General features: G+C 41.8%; 1 protein-coding gene, 1 non-coding gene and 1 pseudogene across 5 annotated transcripts in view; 1 reads left to right on the top strand and 2 right to left on the bottom strand.

Moving 5' to 3' along the window:
• Positions 1–11,333, bottom strand: part of b3gntl1 (UDP-GlcNAc:betaGal beta-1,3-N-acetylglucosaminyltransferase-like 1) — a 61,590-nt gene extending 50,257 nt beyond the window's left edge. For 3 of the 4 annotated variants that reach the window (XM_048249194.1, XM_048249193.1, XM_048249196.1), the window contains exons 1-4: positions 11,225–11,333; positions 10,660–10,815; positions 8,760–8,876; positions 3,780–3,879 (exon numbers count right to left, since the gene is read on the bottom strand). In XM_048249194.1, coding sequence (XP_048105151.1) covers positions 3,780–3,879; positions 8,760–8,876; positions 10,660–10,815 — 373 coding nt within the window. In that variant the 5' untranslated portion in view covers positions 11,225–11,333. The remainder of the gene's footprint in view (positions 1–3,779; positions 3,880–8,759; positions 8,877–10,659; positions 10,816–11,224) is intronic. The other variant, XM_048249195.1, reaches the window with a different exon arrangement.
• On the bottom strand, positions 3,543–3,685 carry LOC125298670 (annotated as a pseudogene).
• Positions 11,334–11,917: 584 nt separating the features above from the next.
• Positions 11,918–12,002, top strand: trnal-uaa. The gene has a single exon. It is a non-coding gene; the product is annotated as a tRNA-Leu (tRNA).
• Positions 12,003–13,577: the final 1,575 nt, after the last annotated feature.

Below are 13,577 nucleotides of genomic sequence, written 5' to 3' on the forward strand. Positions count from 1 at the left end.
TACATATTACCTCAGTCATACATTAGAGTTTAATTGTGCAGTATTTGCGATCGGAGAAGTTATTCTAATTTTATGTGAATGAATTTGTTTTTTTTTTAACAGTCCAGATTATGGAAAATTAGCCCAGTTACTCGAGCCTTGCCCTGACATGGTTCACAAAGAAGAGTAGTCTTCAAAAGTCCAAATGTTACAATCAGCAAAGTCCAGAACAAGAAGGTCATTCTCATCCAGCAGCAGCAGCAGCAGCAGCCCCGACATATTAATTAGTAGCCCTCAGGAAAACACTACGATCTCATGGCACACAACCAGAGGAAGTCTGTGTGTCATTGGAGCTCAGAGAGACGGGAAGACTAAACCAACACTCACGGCGCAGCATCAACAGCTAATAACCCCCCACACACACACACACACACACACACACACACGAACACAACACAGGTCACACAGAGGAGCTATGACCAGAACTGTAAATCAACTCTTTTAGGTTTCAGGGCTCACAGAAGGTATTATTCATTCAATATTTTAATGAGAACAATATCTTCCGTCTTCTGCCTAAAGGGACTTTGGATTTATGAATTTGGTCACACAGACTATCTACAGATGCTCAGATCGTTGGCAAACTATCTGTTATCACTCTGTTAAAAGGCCCTTCTGACACTCCAGTCCTTTCTTCGCCGATTTCTCACTTTTGTTGTCGCATTTTTTTCTCTACCCCTACAGCTTTGGGGTGCACATTTCACAACAGTCTCTTTGGTCTTTCCTCTCTGCCATGACGAACATCTAAAAAATTAAGCCATCTACAGTAATAGCCAGCCGGCTAATTGGGCTTGAGGGTGGAGTGTGTATGTCCAGAGAATTTTAAGCATTTCGTGTTTCTCGCTCATTCTCGCTTCTCACAGGACTTCCTGTGCTAGATGTATTAGTAGTAGCATTGATTTTATTTTGATTTTTAAAGAATTAAAATATAAAAAGCGTATTATAAAAATTCTTATATTTTGACATGTAAGCTCTACATGCATTTCATGTATGTGTAGGGCAGACTGTCCTGAATCTGGCAATACAATTGCCATGTTGGAGGGATACTCTGGGGCTGAGCAATTTACAGAAATATGTGGTGTGTGATTTAAGGAAATAAATGCCATTTTTTTTTGTGATGAAAAATTACCTTTCTGCGCTCCATATCTGTGACACGAACTGATCTGACCTGACTTGACCCGAGTTTGCGTGTTAGCCTGTGTGTGCCTATGGTGTATGCACTCATAATGATTCTCAACTTTTTACTGGATTGCAAGTAAAGGCAAAAAAGGTGTTTCTTTGTTGAACAAATTGGGATGCAATGTGAGCCTTGAATTGGATGCCATGCAGGAATTTGCTAGGATCTCAAAACCGGATTATGAACATGCTTTGCCATAGAGAAACACAAGATAGCGCTGGATTATAAACATGCTTTGCCACAAAACAGACAAAAACGTGGGGTAAGTCCAGCTATATGAAGTTATTATTTTGCTGTCACTTCATCTGTTTTATAACCCAGAAGGATGTACTTGGTATCAAATGATAGCTCTGTGTCTCCTCTTTCATCTGACATGCGTGGCATATCTATCCAATCACGGGTCCGCGAGTAATTCAAACAAGAGTAATGGGTGTGCAGCGTTGCTTTGTGTACATGACGTTATTATTTTGCAGTCACTTCGTCTGTTTTTATAAGCCAGAAGGTACATCGATGGTACCAATGGATAGCCCTGTGTCTCCTCTTTCCTCTGATTTGGTTGCCATATCTATACGATCACGCGAGTAATTCAAACGAGAGTAATGGGTGCGCAGGTTAACGCAGAGAAGTATAGACTTTAAATATGATGCAATTTGATTTAATTTGATATTATTTTTTAATTTTCATACTTGATCTTACAGATCGTGAGTCTCGTTGGAAAGCCCCACTTCTGCAATGTCACGCAATAAAGGTTTCATCTCGCTGCAATGAACAGTTCCGGAGCAATGTAACAGAGAAGAGAGGGTGTGTTTTTTGACGCACTTTGCGTCAATCGGGTTCTAAGGGTTAACCATCACAATGGTTTCTAAACTGTTTTATTAAGTTGAAAATGTTGCTTGGGGGGCCTTTAACAATAATTTACGGTTAGGCTCAATGTTAGGGGTTAGATATGATTATGGCAATGTTCAGTAATTGTTCAAATAATGAACTTGAATCTTCACGGATTATTTGATCTGGGGGTGGACTATACAAGTTACTAAGTTTGTATCTCCTACTTTCTTTTTCCTGCTTGACCCTACCCTGATACCCAGACCCCCCCCCCACCCACCACCACCACCACCACCACCACCACACGTACACACGCACGCACACACTCCTAATGTGAATGACTGGGTGTCTGGTGAGACTCCCGAGATATCGGATGGACCGGCCATTCAGGCGCTACGCCGGGATTTACACCTTCAGACAATGACAGGGTGGAATGTCCAAGAGCTCAGGTCGCAGGTGTATGAGTTTCTGTGTGTGTGTGTGTGTGTGTGTGTGTGTGTGTCTGAGAGAGGTGTGTGTGTGTGTGTGTGTGTGTGTGTGTGTGTGTGTGTGTGTGTGTGTGTGTGAGAGAGAAAGAAGGGAATTTGTATCTTGTGTAGTCTGTGTGAGTCTGTGTAGAGGGAGGGCAGTATCTTTGTGTCTGTATGTATGTATGTATGTATGTATGTACAAAAGTGTGTGTGTGTGTGTCTGTGTGTCTCACTCTGTGATGATGAAAGAGTGGTATGTTAGACACGGTATGCATGGACAATATCAAGTGGCTTTCACATCAAAACCACAGGAGAGCAAGAAGATAAGTCAAGTAACTGTCACACTGTGTGTGTGTGTGTGTGTATGTGTGTGTGTGTGTTTAAAATCCTTCAGGATAATGTACATGCACCATTATCAAACAGTGACGACAGGAATGTACCGGACTGACATAAATCAAACCAAACACACATGCGCACACACATACAGAGAGAGAGAGAGAGAAAGAGAGAGAGAGAGAGAGAGAGAGGGACCTGCTATGCTGATATCACCTTCAAGGTGTAGACAGACCCCTTCACAGAACCAAGAATAAAACAGCAGACCCTCTTGCTTTCAACACACACACACACACACACACACACAAAATAGTCTAACCGGAGAGAAAGAGACCTTTACACATACAAACACAGACACAAATCAGTGTGAATGTGCAGTTGATTATAACACTGAATATAAAGTATTGATAGGTCATATAACTAAATGTACCATTAAAATAAGTAGGAACTCTTTAAAAAGTTGACACAATCCTGATGTTTGTTAGTATAAGTACTCTTTTGATCTTGTGAGGGAAATTTGGTCTCTGCATTTATCCCAATCCGTGAATTAGTGAAACACACTCAGCACACAGTGGACACACAGTGAGGTGAAGCACGCACTAATACCGACGCAGTGAGCTGCCTGCTACAGCGGTGCTCAACCACTTCCCCTGCCCACATTTTTCGAGGATCGAACCGGCAAACCATTCGGCTACAAGCCCGAAGCCCTAACCAGTAGGCTACGGCTGCCCAAAAAAAATTGTGCAGTCGAGATTCCCACATTTGAGGAATTCGCAGGGATCAGCACGACCGGCTGTGCAATGGCCGAGCCTCGCCCTGGGCAAACAACCTTCTAGGCTATTGTTAGGTTAAGGTGAGGCTACTGTTTTGTGTGTTTTGTTGCTATTATGATGTATATCTGAAAACACACACACACACACACACACACACACACTAACCTCCTTTTGGTTTGTTAGAGTCATGACCAGATATCACCATGGCGATCCCCCGCTTCCGAAACCTCTCCCTCCAACTCTCAATGAGTGCTCTGGAGTTATCCTGCCAGAACACAAAAAAAACAAACAAACAAATAAACAAATAAATAAATAAACAGTTAACCACTACCATCCAGGACAGCAACATTGTTTTTCCACAACAGATGCATGTTCCCAAATTCAGGAAGCTGGATACAATCAAACTGTTAAATACAATCACATTACAATCATATTGTCCTACTTACACAATAAGAAGAGAATGATTAGAGGTCCACAAAGAGAAGAAAAGATTCAAAGGAACACGATACATGTCTTCTACCTTAAAATAACGGCTTCAAACTCATTTCCATGCTACATATTACGGAGAATGAAGTCTCTACATTGCCAGTGCACACCCAGAACGCTTGATATTACACTATGTAACGTTGTTGATAGGGTAAGAACGCTTGATATTACACTATGTAACATTGTTGATAGGGTAAGAACTAGGGATGTCCCGATCCGATATTTGGATCGGATCGGCCGCCGATATTAGCAAAAAAATGCATATCAATATGGGATCGGCCTGCACGGGAAAATCCCGATCTGGACTCCCGATCCAGTTTGTTTTCAAAACTCCGCTCCGTGTTTTCCAGCGCACCGATGTAGGTCATTCATTCCAGTTTTTTTCAGCTTTTCCCCCTAAATCCGGTCCGCGTTTTTCAGCACATCTAGCGCACACCTAGCGACCTGTCCAGCATCCCACTTGTCTGTGCTTGTCCCACTAAGAATTTAAAGTTATCAAGCAAACATTTCATGTCACAGTTGAATTAATATAGCCTAATGTTAACCACGACCGCGAGTGTCCACGAGACCCTCTTACATTATTAAGGCTCTTATGCATGTTGCTGCTGACAGCTTTGCCTGTCTAACGAATGTTATCTCCGCGATTTAAGATGGTTTGTGTAATGTATAGGCACGGCACGCACTTTAATTTCCCTATTTTTACAATCGGCTAGCCTAACAAACGCATTTCATTTCAAAAAGCAACCTGGTCAATCGCTAACAACTAAGTGCACCTAGGCCTACAACTCTACACATCCAAAAGTGTAGAAGCTTCCAGTAGGCTATCTTAACTTTTTTTTACCATTTAGTCTGTGCATCGGCGCAGCCTACGACAATGTGAATTAGTGACAGCTGTTGTCGCGGTAAACTTAAGCTCCTGTCTCTACATAGTGTAGATAGGCCTACTTGCTATGTTGCTTGATTTTCTGTAATAAATGCAGCCTGCAGCCTAGGTTACTTCAGCAAACACAGACCAGTTGTGGCATCAGTTTCGCTTTTTAGTGCATTCTCACTTATCATTGATGAGCACAGGAGCAGGCTGACACCTGAGCATGGTGAAATGATCATTATGCTCAGACTGCAGCCAGGGCAAACAGTAGAAATTGAAGGGAGTGTGGAGATAGAGATGGAGCAGTAAAGTGTGGAGGAGATTGCAATACTGTACTGTAGAAGGCGTGACAGTTATTTGGGTTGTTATAGCCAATTCAGTGTGTGTGTGGTAATTTGACTATTTTCTACTCAGGTTTTGTGTAGCTTTTATATATAATTTTATATTGCTTACAATATTGGTTACACTGATGGCTTTTTTAAGCCTTGGTTTACACTCTTGAGCAGAGCACTGATGCCAATTCAGTTTGTGTGGTTAATTGACTATTTATTTTCTACTCAGCTTTACTGTGTGTTTTGCTTTTTTTATACAGTTTACAATATTGTTTGCACTGATGGCTTTTTAAGCCTTGGTTTACACTCTTGCTGTTCAAGAGCAGAGCACCGATGCCAATTCAGTTTGTGTGGTTATTTATAGTGGATGGAATCCACTATCTTGAAATCTCCTGGCTTCTTCTTCTTATTATTATAGTGGATGGAATCCACTATCTTGAAATCTCCCGGCTTCTTCTTATTATAACCTTTTTTTCTTTTTACCTTTTCAACAATTAATGCGACTCTAACCGCTTAACGTACAGACATGTTGAAATAACCGTTCTGAAGGTCTGGAGTGGGGCAAGAGAGTTATTTTATCAGATTTGTAATAAAGTTTATACTTTTTGAGAAATAAGGGATTAAAAATGCTCATTTTTCCCCCATAAACTTCAAAGGCTGTGATGTCATAATGGCCTAAAGGCAGCTGCGCTTGTTAAGCTCCCAGAGAAGTTCCCGGGCTAATTAGAACACTGGCAAAGGTGTCACCTGTGAATTCAACGGTCTCAGCTTCTAATGCATACAATCTGGTGCTCCCTAAAACTACACATCCCGTAATTAACAGTAGCGTTCTCCTTGCCTCATTTACTCCTACCGATTCTACAGGCACTGCTGCTGTCAAGCATCCTCTTGAAGAAAGTTTACGTTCTTGTTGTCTGGTTCGTCCAACAAACGACGACGAAACGGACATTTTCCTACCACACCCAATGTAAGTTATAATTATTTGTGTTTTGTGTGAAGTCTGTGGCTAATCAAGTAAGCAAACAAGCTGGCGTTAGCTTTAAACTTCTAGCTTAGCAACATAGTAAGTTCATGTTTCTAGGTTCGCGGTTGTGTGCAGTGGAGGCGGTAGCAGCTAGCTAAGCACTCAAATTGCCAGACAGCCAGCCGCCTTTCGTAGCGATAGCTGGCCTGACGAGGGAAATGGCAAACAATCACTGGCTGAAACTTAGCCTTAATTTTGAACTACGTTTGTATGAGTGGCTCAATGAGTTAAATCTCCAGTTACAAGGCTAAGACAAGCACCTACCTCACCTAGCAGATCTAAGATTACTGCATTTATCAAAAAACTTGAGGTATGGGACAGGCGCCTCGATCGCGACAGTATTATGCCTTTGAGAATCTGAGTGAAATCACTGAAACGTCTGATTCGGGAGCCACTGTAGGCCTACATCACATCCCTGCAAAGTTTATTTCAAAAATATTGCCCAACCAGCAGTGATCCATTTAATGCAGCATGTTGGTATTTCATTGAATATATTGTACAAAGCTGTAAAATATTGGCCTATGCTTCCTAATATGTTGCTGGAAAACAGAAATATGTGTGTTTAATTTACAATGGCACATTATGTATTTATTTATTATATCTGCAGCACCAGCTGATTTTAACTCTGCTGCCGAGGATATATTTGGAACTTGTCATTATTTCAATAAATTTGACAATTTTAAGGTGGACCTACCACTTTCTTAGAGCGATGAGGGACAGGTGGGGTTTAAAAATGCCCCCTTGATCTAAGTGGGGAATGAAAGAAAAAGTTTGAGAACCACTGGCGTAAAATAACTTGATTGTAGGCTTAGCTGTTAGTTTGTTGCTCAGTTGAACATATTTCAACCCCCCCCCCCCTTCTATTTCTGTTAGGTGCCGCTTCACTCTGCTACTGCTATGGATGGCAGGAAAACACAGTACACGTGAATTTCTAGATGAAGAGTGAATAAATGCACTTGCTTAACTGATAACAAGTTGTCAACGGTTATTTATGCAAGCTTGTGTAGCCTAAACAAGACATACCTAGGCCTAGCCAAATTTATCCTGGCTGTAGATAAAGCAGGATATGAATTTCCCAATATTTTGCCAGGCGAATAGTGGTTTACTGAGGTTTAATATCAATTGAAATAGCACTGAAATCACGTTGATCTTTAGTTTGGTTGTAATTTCAACATTGTTTCAATATTCATTTTAGTGGAAATACCATTGAAATCCCTTTGATCTGTAGTTAGAATTTCAACATTGCTTTAATATTAATGAAGGGTGCAAAAGTGATGTAGAATAAATGTTGCAGTGCGACGTTGATTAAATTATTTTAACGTTGACAAAGTAATTGTTAGCTGGCTGCAGAATGAGCAGTCATCAACACCAACTGAAAGCCCCGTTTTGCAGGTATAGTAGTCTTGCACTGCATACTCTGAATTACATTTTCCAAAGGCCAGCTTTCATGCTTGTGTCACAACTTCAGAACGGCTTGACGCACATGCTTCAAATTTGGTGTGAACATTTGTATGGACGCAATAATGAAATCACATGTCAAGGCCAAACCCACCTTGAGTGTGATATCTCAAGAATGCCTGACGCACAAGGTTTTTTGGTACAAGGGTTTGTATGAACACAAAGATTAAGTGATTCAATTTTTTTTTTTCAGGAATCTCCCCACCAACATTAATCCAGCAGCTTTCCATCCACTACTGTAATTCCTCTGGCATTACATTTCTAGTTGACTATTTATTATTTTGTGTATTTTGTGTTTATTTAACCCGGTTAAGAATAAACAGGTCAGCTTCTCATTACCAACCATTGTGGATTATTCAAAATAACCTAATTAAGTTGGCTAGTTGTTCTTAAGAGTAAAACCCTTTTCAACATGAGTATAACAACAAAATAAGTAAATATCTTTAATCTTTAATACATGCTTGGATCGGCCGGTATCGGTCGATGCTAAAAGCTACAATATCGGTATCGGATCAGAAGTGCAAAAAGCTGGATCAGGACATCCCTAGTAAGAACGCTTGATATTACAATATGTAAAGTTGTTGATGGAGTAAGAACGCTTGATAGTACACTATGTAACGTTGTTGATTGAGTAAGAACGCTTGATATTACACTATGTAACATTGTTGATCAAGTAAGAACGCTTGATCTTACACTATGTAACATTGGTGATCGGGTAGCAACGCTTGATATTACACTATGTAACGTTGTTTATCGTGTAGGAACATGACCAGGAACATGGCCAGTCAGTTTATGACAAACTGGGTACCATCTTAGTGCTAAAATTGTGCTGAATATTGACACCAAAGGGCATAGAGGTAAATGTGTCCTGTGTTCCTTTAATTGGTTAAGAAAAAGCAAAGGGCAGAATAACAACAGGTGAGAGAAGAAGACGATGAAGAACAGGGAGCACATGAGGAAGAGGAGGATGAGGATACCGTGCTGGCGTCATCAAACACGGACAGCTCCATGGTGCCGGTGAATTCCTGATTCAGGACGGCCTCCAGACACTCCTCCAACCAGCAAGAGGCGTTATACACAGGCATGATGACTGACTGCACACACACACACACACACACACACACACACACACACACACACACACACAGACAGAGAGAGATTACTTCAAAGAAAAAGCACAATCATTGACTACTGATAGTTGTGAACATGGAGGTGTGTTTGTGTAAATGTGTGTGTGTGTCTCTTTCTGTTTTATTTCGGGGAGGGGGTCAGCATAACTACATATTTACCACTATGAATTTCACATCAAATAACTGTGGGATCTACTAGGAACACTGCCTATTTGAAAGGTAACCAGTGACTTAGGCGACTTTGTAGCAAAACACCCTAACAAAATAAGTCCCAAACCATATTCAACACAGTAAGTGTGGAGAGGGAGAAAGACACAGAGAGAGAAAGAGAGAGAGAGAACAGGGGAGGCCCTACTAGACTGTAGGCTACTTCGGCCGAAGTCTTCGGGGGTCCATGAAACTTCCATCTTTAATGAGCACCCAACACTCCTTTAGAGGAGGCCCACCGCCCGTCTCAAGGGTCAGAAAGCACCCGGAGCTCACCGGCCACATGTAACCGAGCCTCCCGCCGCTTCCCCTGACTGCCTGCCAACTAACGTTTTATCTCAGGCTCTGCGCACGCAGATTAGCCTACACTAAACTGATGTGGCGAAGCAGCCGTCACCCTGTGCCAAAGAGTGCATCTAAATTATACATGTCCTTTCTCTTCGGATTCCCGCCGGAAGCCCAGACGTCTGACAGCACGCTTCTGGATGCAGAAAAAAAGGGGGGCGAAATTCGACAGGGTATAGATTTCAAAAAGCGATAAGATCTTACTAGGTTTCAAAGGCCTCAGAGCTAATGGGGTTTCTGGCAAGAGGTCAGGCCGGGCATGGTTATTCTAACCTGATTTTCGCCAGATGAATTTCGTTCCGCCTAGCTCCGCCTAGCTCCACTCACATCCATCTGGGATCGGTTCCGTTGAGAGTGATTTCAGCACAAGATTGTATGGTAGAGCCAATCAGGACGCAGTGCGGGAGTTTCATAGATGTGACGTAGCGTAGAAGCAAAGTCCTTTTAGGCAAGTCCCTTCACTCAGCAACCATATTGCAACGCTTTTTGGGCACTCATTGGGCATCCGTTTCGACAGAAATGCACGTGCGCAAGGCTTCACAACACCAATCTTGCGCCAGCGGCGAGATCACAACACATGATTGGCAGGATGTCTCCACAACACACCACATGTATTCACAACACAGCATATGATTGGTTCAATGTATTCACATGTCGACGTTTTGCCGCAGAAGGGGTGTGATACTGTATGTGTAGACAACTGCCATATTGGCTTTACAAACTAACCCCATGCATTTCTATGGAGGATTTTTTGAGTGCCGTCTCCTCATTAGAAAGTCTCTGGTAGAAGCGACTGTGAGACTGTTCTCAGTGTCACAGGTTGGCTTCAATGTGAGTGGTTGAAGTAGCATGTCAATAGATGACGGACAAGTGGCTTATCCAATCTTACGCAAGGATTTTTTAATAAGTCCCAGCCTTCTGAAGCACCACTCCAATGGATCAATCCCAGATGGATGAGTGGAGCTAGGTGGAACGAAATTCATCTGGTGAGAGTCAGGTTATGGTTATTCCCCACTCACCATGCTTGTTAGAGCTGCATTTCTTTTATTCTCCTAAGGAGCCAGCCTGTGTGTTTAGGCTAAGGTAGTTTTATTACTCCGCTGTTTTTCCCTGTGCTAACTGATCTGACCTATCAGTTGGGTAGTGGACCTACAATGCCCCTCCTTCTGGGGTCTAAGCAGTCGTGTCTGTTTACCACTTCAATGTTGACGCCCTCTGTCGTCTCCTGGCTGCCCGTGGACGAGGCTTTGTCCTCGGCCATCTGCACCTGAGATTCCCTGGTGCAGACACGCTTCGCTGAAACACATTCTGCGGCATGTTCGCGCGTTTCATTGACTGGTCTGCCGTTCATCTGTTTGCACATAACAATAATCTGTTCAGCTATCAGCATATAGGCTAATAGCAAAATCATAGCCTACATATATGTGACGAATCTGTGTAGAAGTTAAGGTTAGCCAACTAGGCTACACGCTACAAGCACGTGAAAACCACGAGGAGTTTCTGAATGGCAAACTAATCTATCCTTGCACGGCTAAGCGATAATGATATATTTGCGTGACACATTCGGCTATTTTACAAAGCCTGTGCAGAGTTAATATAGAGTTAAGACTCGGAGGAGGAGGGTAAGTTATGTATGTAAGTACAAGCAAGCCAGCAGACACTCATAGCAATAACAACTGCACGTGTAGAACAGTCGTTCACATTATTGCAAAATTGAAGCAACGCATTATGAGCTCCACATACTATGTAGATAACAGTACCTTATCATGACACTGTTAACGTGGCAATTGTTATAAAACGTAGACGGTGTTGGTAAAACTAGGCTACGTAGAGTCTTCCGATAGTCAACAAACCATGTGCTTCCGCGTTTACCGCCAGCTGAGATGCTGATTGGTCAACGGAAAACACGGATCTGATTTGGATTGGTTATTGCTATATGTCAGTCAAATTACGTTCTAACTGTCCGCCTAGTGTCCACAAGGGCAACAGGGAGAAATGTCAATTTCCCTTTGAAAACATACAAATGATTTTGCGAAATAGATCAGTGTATGAGGTAATAGTTATCAAATGAAATATAAGCATACCACATGTCATACTTTCCCTTCTTCAATTAATTTATATTTTGATAATTTGAAAGTGTCACATCCAAAGAAAATTCTAAATTACACGAAAGGCCCTCTGAGTATAAACTGGAGATCAAATTAATGTTTTGATGACGCATTGTTGTGTCGGTTTGGTCTACAGATCATGACCATTTTTGGAATTTCCACAACCTAATGTCAACCTGAGGTTGAAATCTCAACCAAGATGATCCTACAGCAAATCAGCAAATCTGTGAAAAAGCTGTGCTAAAAACACGTGTTGTTTGTTATTGTTATTGTTTTGTGAGTCATGTGACAGTCACAAGAGTTGTATATGTTTAGTGGTAAATGGGGCTAAATACAAAGTGTGCTGCTAGGATGGCCGAGTGGTTAAGGCATTGGACTTAAGATCAAATGGATGTTTGTATCCTCGTGGGTTCGACCCCCACTCCTAGCAACTATATTAATGGCTGAGAGTAGTATGAAGTTTACTTTTATTTTTTGATAAGTCCTAGAGATGTTGAGAGATATGGACTAAAAAATATTTTTTTTTTTTAAAAGTTTAAATTGGTTACCATATTGCTAGGCGCTTTGGTTAAAAAGGTGTCAGCCAAATCCCATGTACTGTAATTTTATAACTAGAATCATGGGGTAGGTGTGTGTGTGTGTGTGTGACCAAATGGGTCTATGCCTGGAGGAGGTGTTGGGCCCGGGCATGTCACTGTGTGTGATGTTTGAAGCCCCTTTCATGTGTCTTATCATATAGTTGGCTAGCCGGAGTCATACTGTTTAACTGATTACAAACACAGTGGTTAATTATGTATGTATGTATTGGGGGTCTATGAACCCCCTCACTTTGTAGAGGAGGTGTTGGGTCAGGATATGTCTCTGAGTGTATTGTTTGAGACCCCTATCATATGACTTGATATAGGCTGGACTATTCCATGATGCTGTGTAGCGACTGTCCATAGCAGGCTGTACAATATCCTTCCAAGAGTCCCTAAACATCACCCAATCTGCATCACAAAATGAAATGTGCGCCATGTCGCCTGAAAACGCCAAAATCGAGGAGATGTCAAAGCGTATAGCTTCACACTGCGATCTTCCTTGTCAAAAACATAGCCTCCTATGCGCCCATCGTTCAACAACCATTGGTATTCCACGCCATCATTAGGTTTACTCAGAAAATTAACAAAAGTTTCAGGTCTCCTCCTTTGCGGTGCATAAGTCATTTCAGGATTCGATAGCTTAGAGCTAACAGGCGTGAGTGTAATCCGTCTCTTTGATTTTGCCGATTCAATCATGTCAGCCATGGTAAGTTCTGTTCAAAATCACTGCTAACAATGATAGCTATACATCACCCACAGCTTTTATAATCTCAATCCTAGAGACATGCCGGGGCAAAACACACCCACTACAAAAGGGTTTATAGATAACCAGGTGTCTGCATACAGACGTCACTACTCATAAACAGATCTTTTACAATGTTATCAGCACTAGTGTACGTAGGTAGTAGGCAGACCCCCCACATGAAAGGGGGCTCAAACAACACACTCAGAGACATGCCCGGACAAAGCCGTGGCCTACTGGTTAGCACTTGTAACTTATAGCTAACACATTTTTTCAACCAGAACCTCTAACAACATGCTAAACAGGTTAACGGCTATGCTCCCAGAGGAAACTTTTGCTTCTCATTTGTATCCCTTCTGTTGCTAAGGAGGCAAAATGGTGATTCTCTTTTAAGGATCATTTAAGTATTACTTTTGTCACAATTATTTCTCAAAATTAGGAGAAATAAAACAAGCAAAAAGATGAGACACATAGCAATAAGACAAGTAGGAGTCACATAAGAGATATTAGTTTGAGAAGCAGGAGAAGTACAGGAGATCTCTTATATGTTTGAGTGTAGTCTCACTTACAACTTGTTTCTCCTTAGGAGAAATAATAGAGCAGATGGAGTCACATAAGAGATATTAGTTTGAGAAGCAGGAGAAATACAGGGAGATCTCTTATATGTTTGAGTGTAGTCTCA

This window comes from Alosa alosa, chromosome 7, assembly GCF_017589495.1.
Source record: "Alosa alosa isolate M-15738 ecotype Scorff River chromosome 7, AALO_Geno_1.1, whole genome shotgun sequence".
NCBI lineage: Eukaryota > Metazoa > Chordata > Actinopteri > Clupeiformes > Clupeidae > Alosa > Alosa alosa.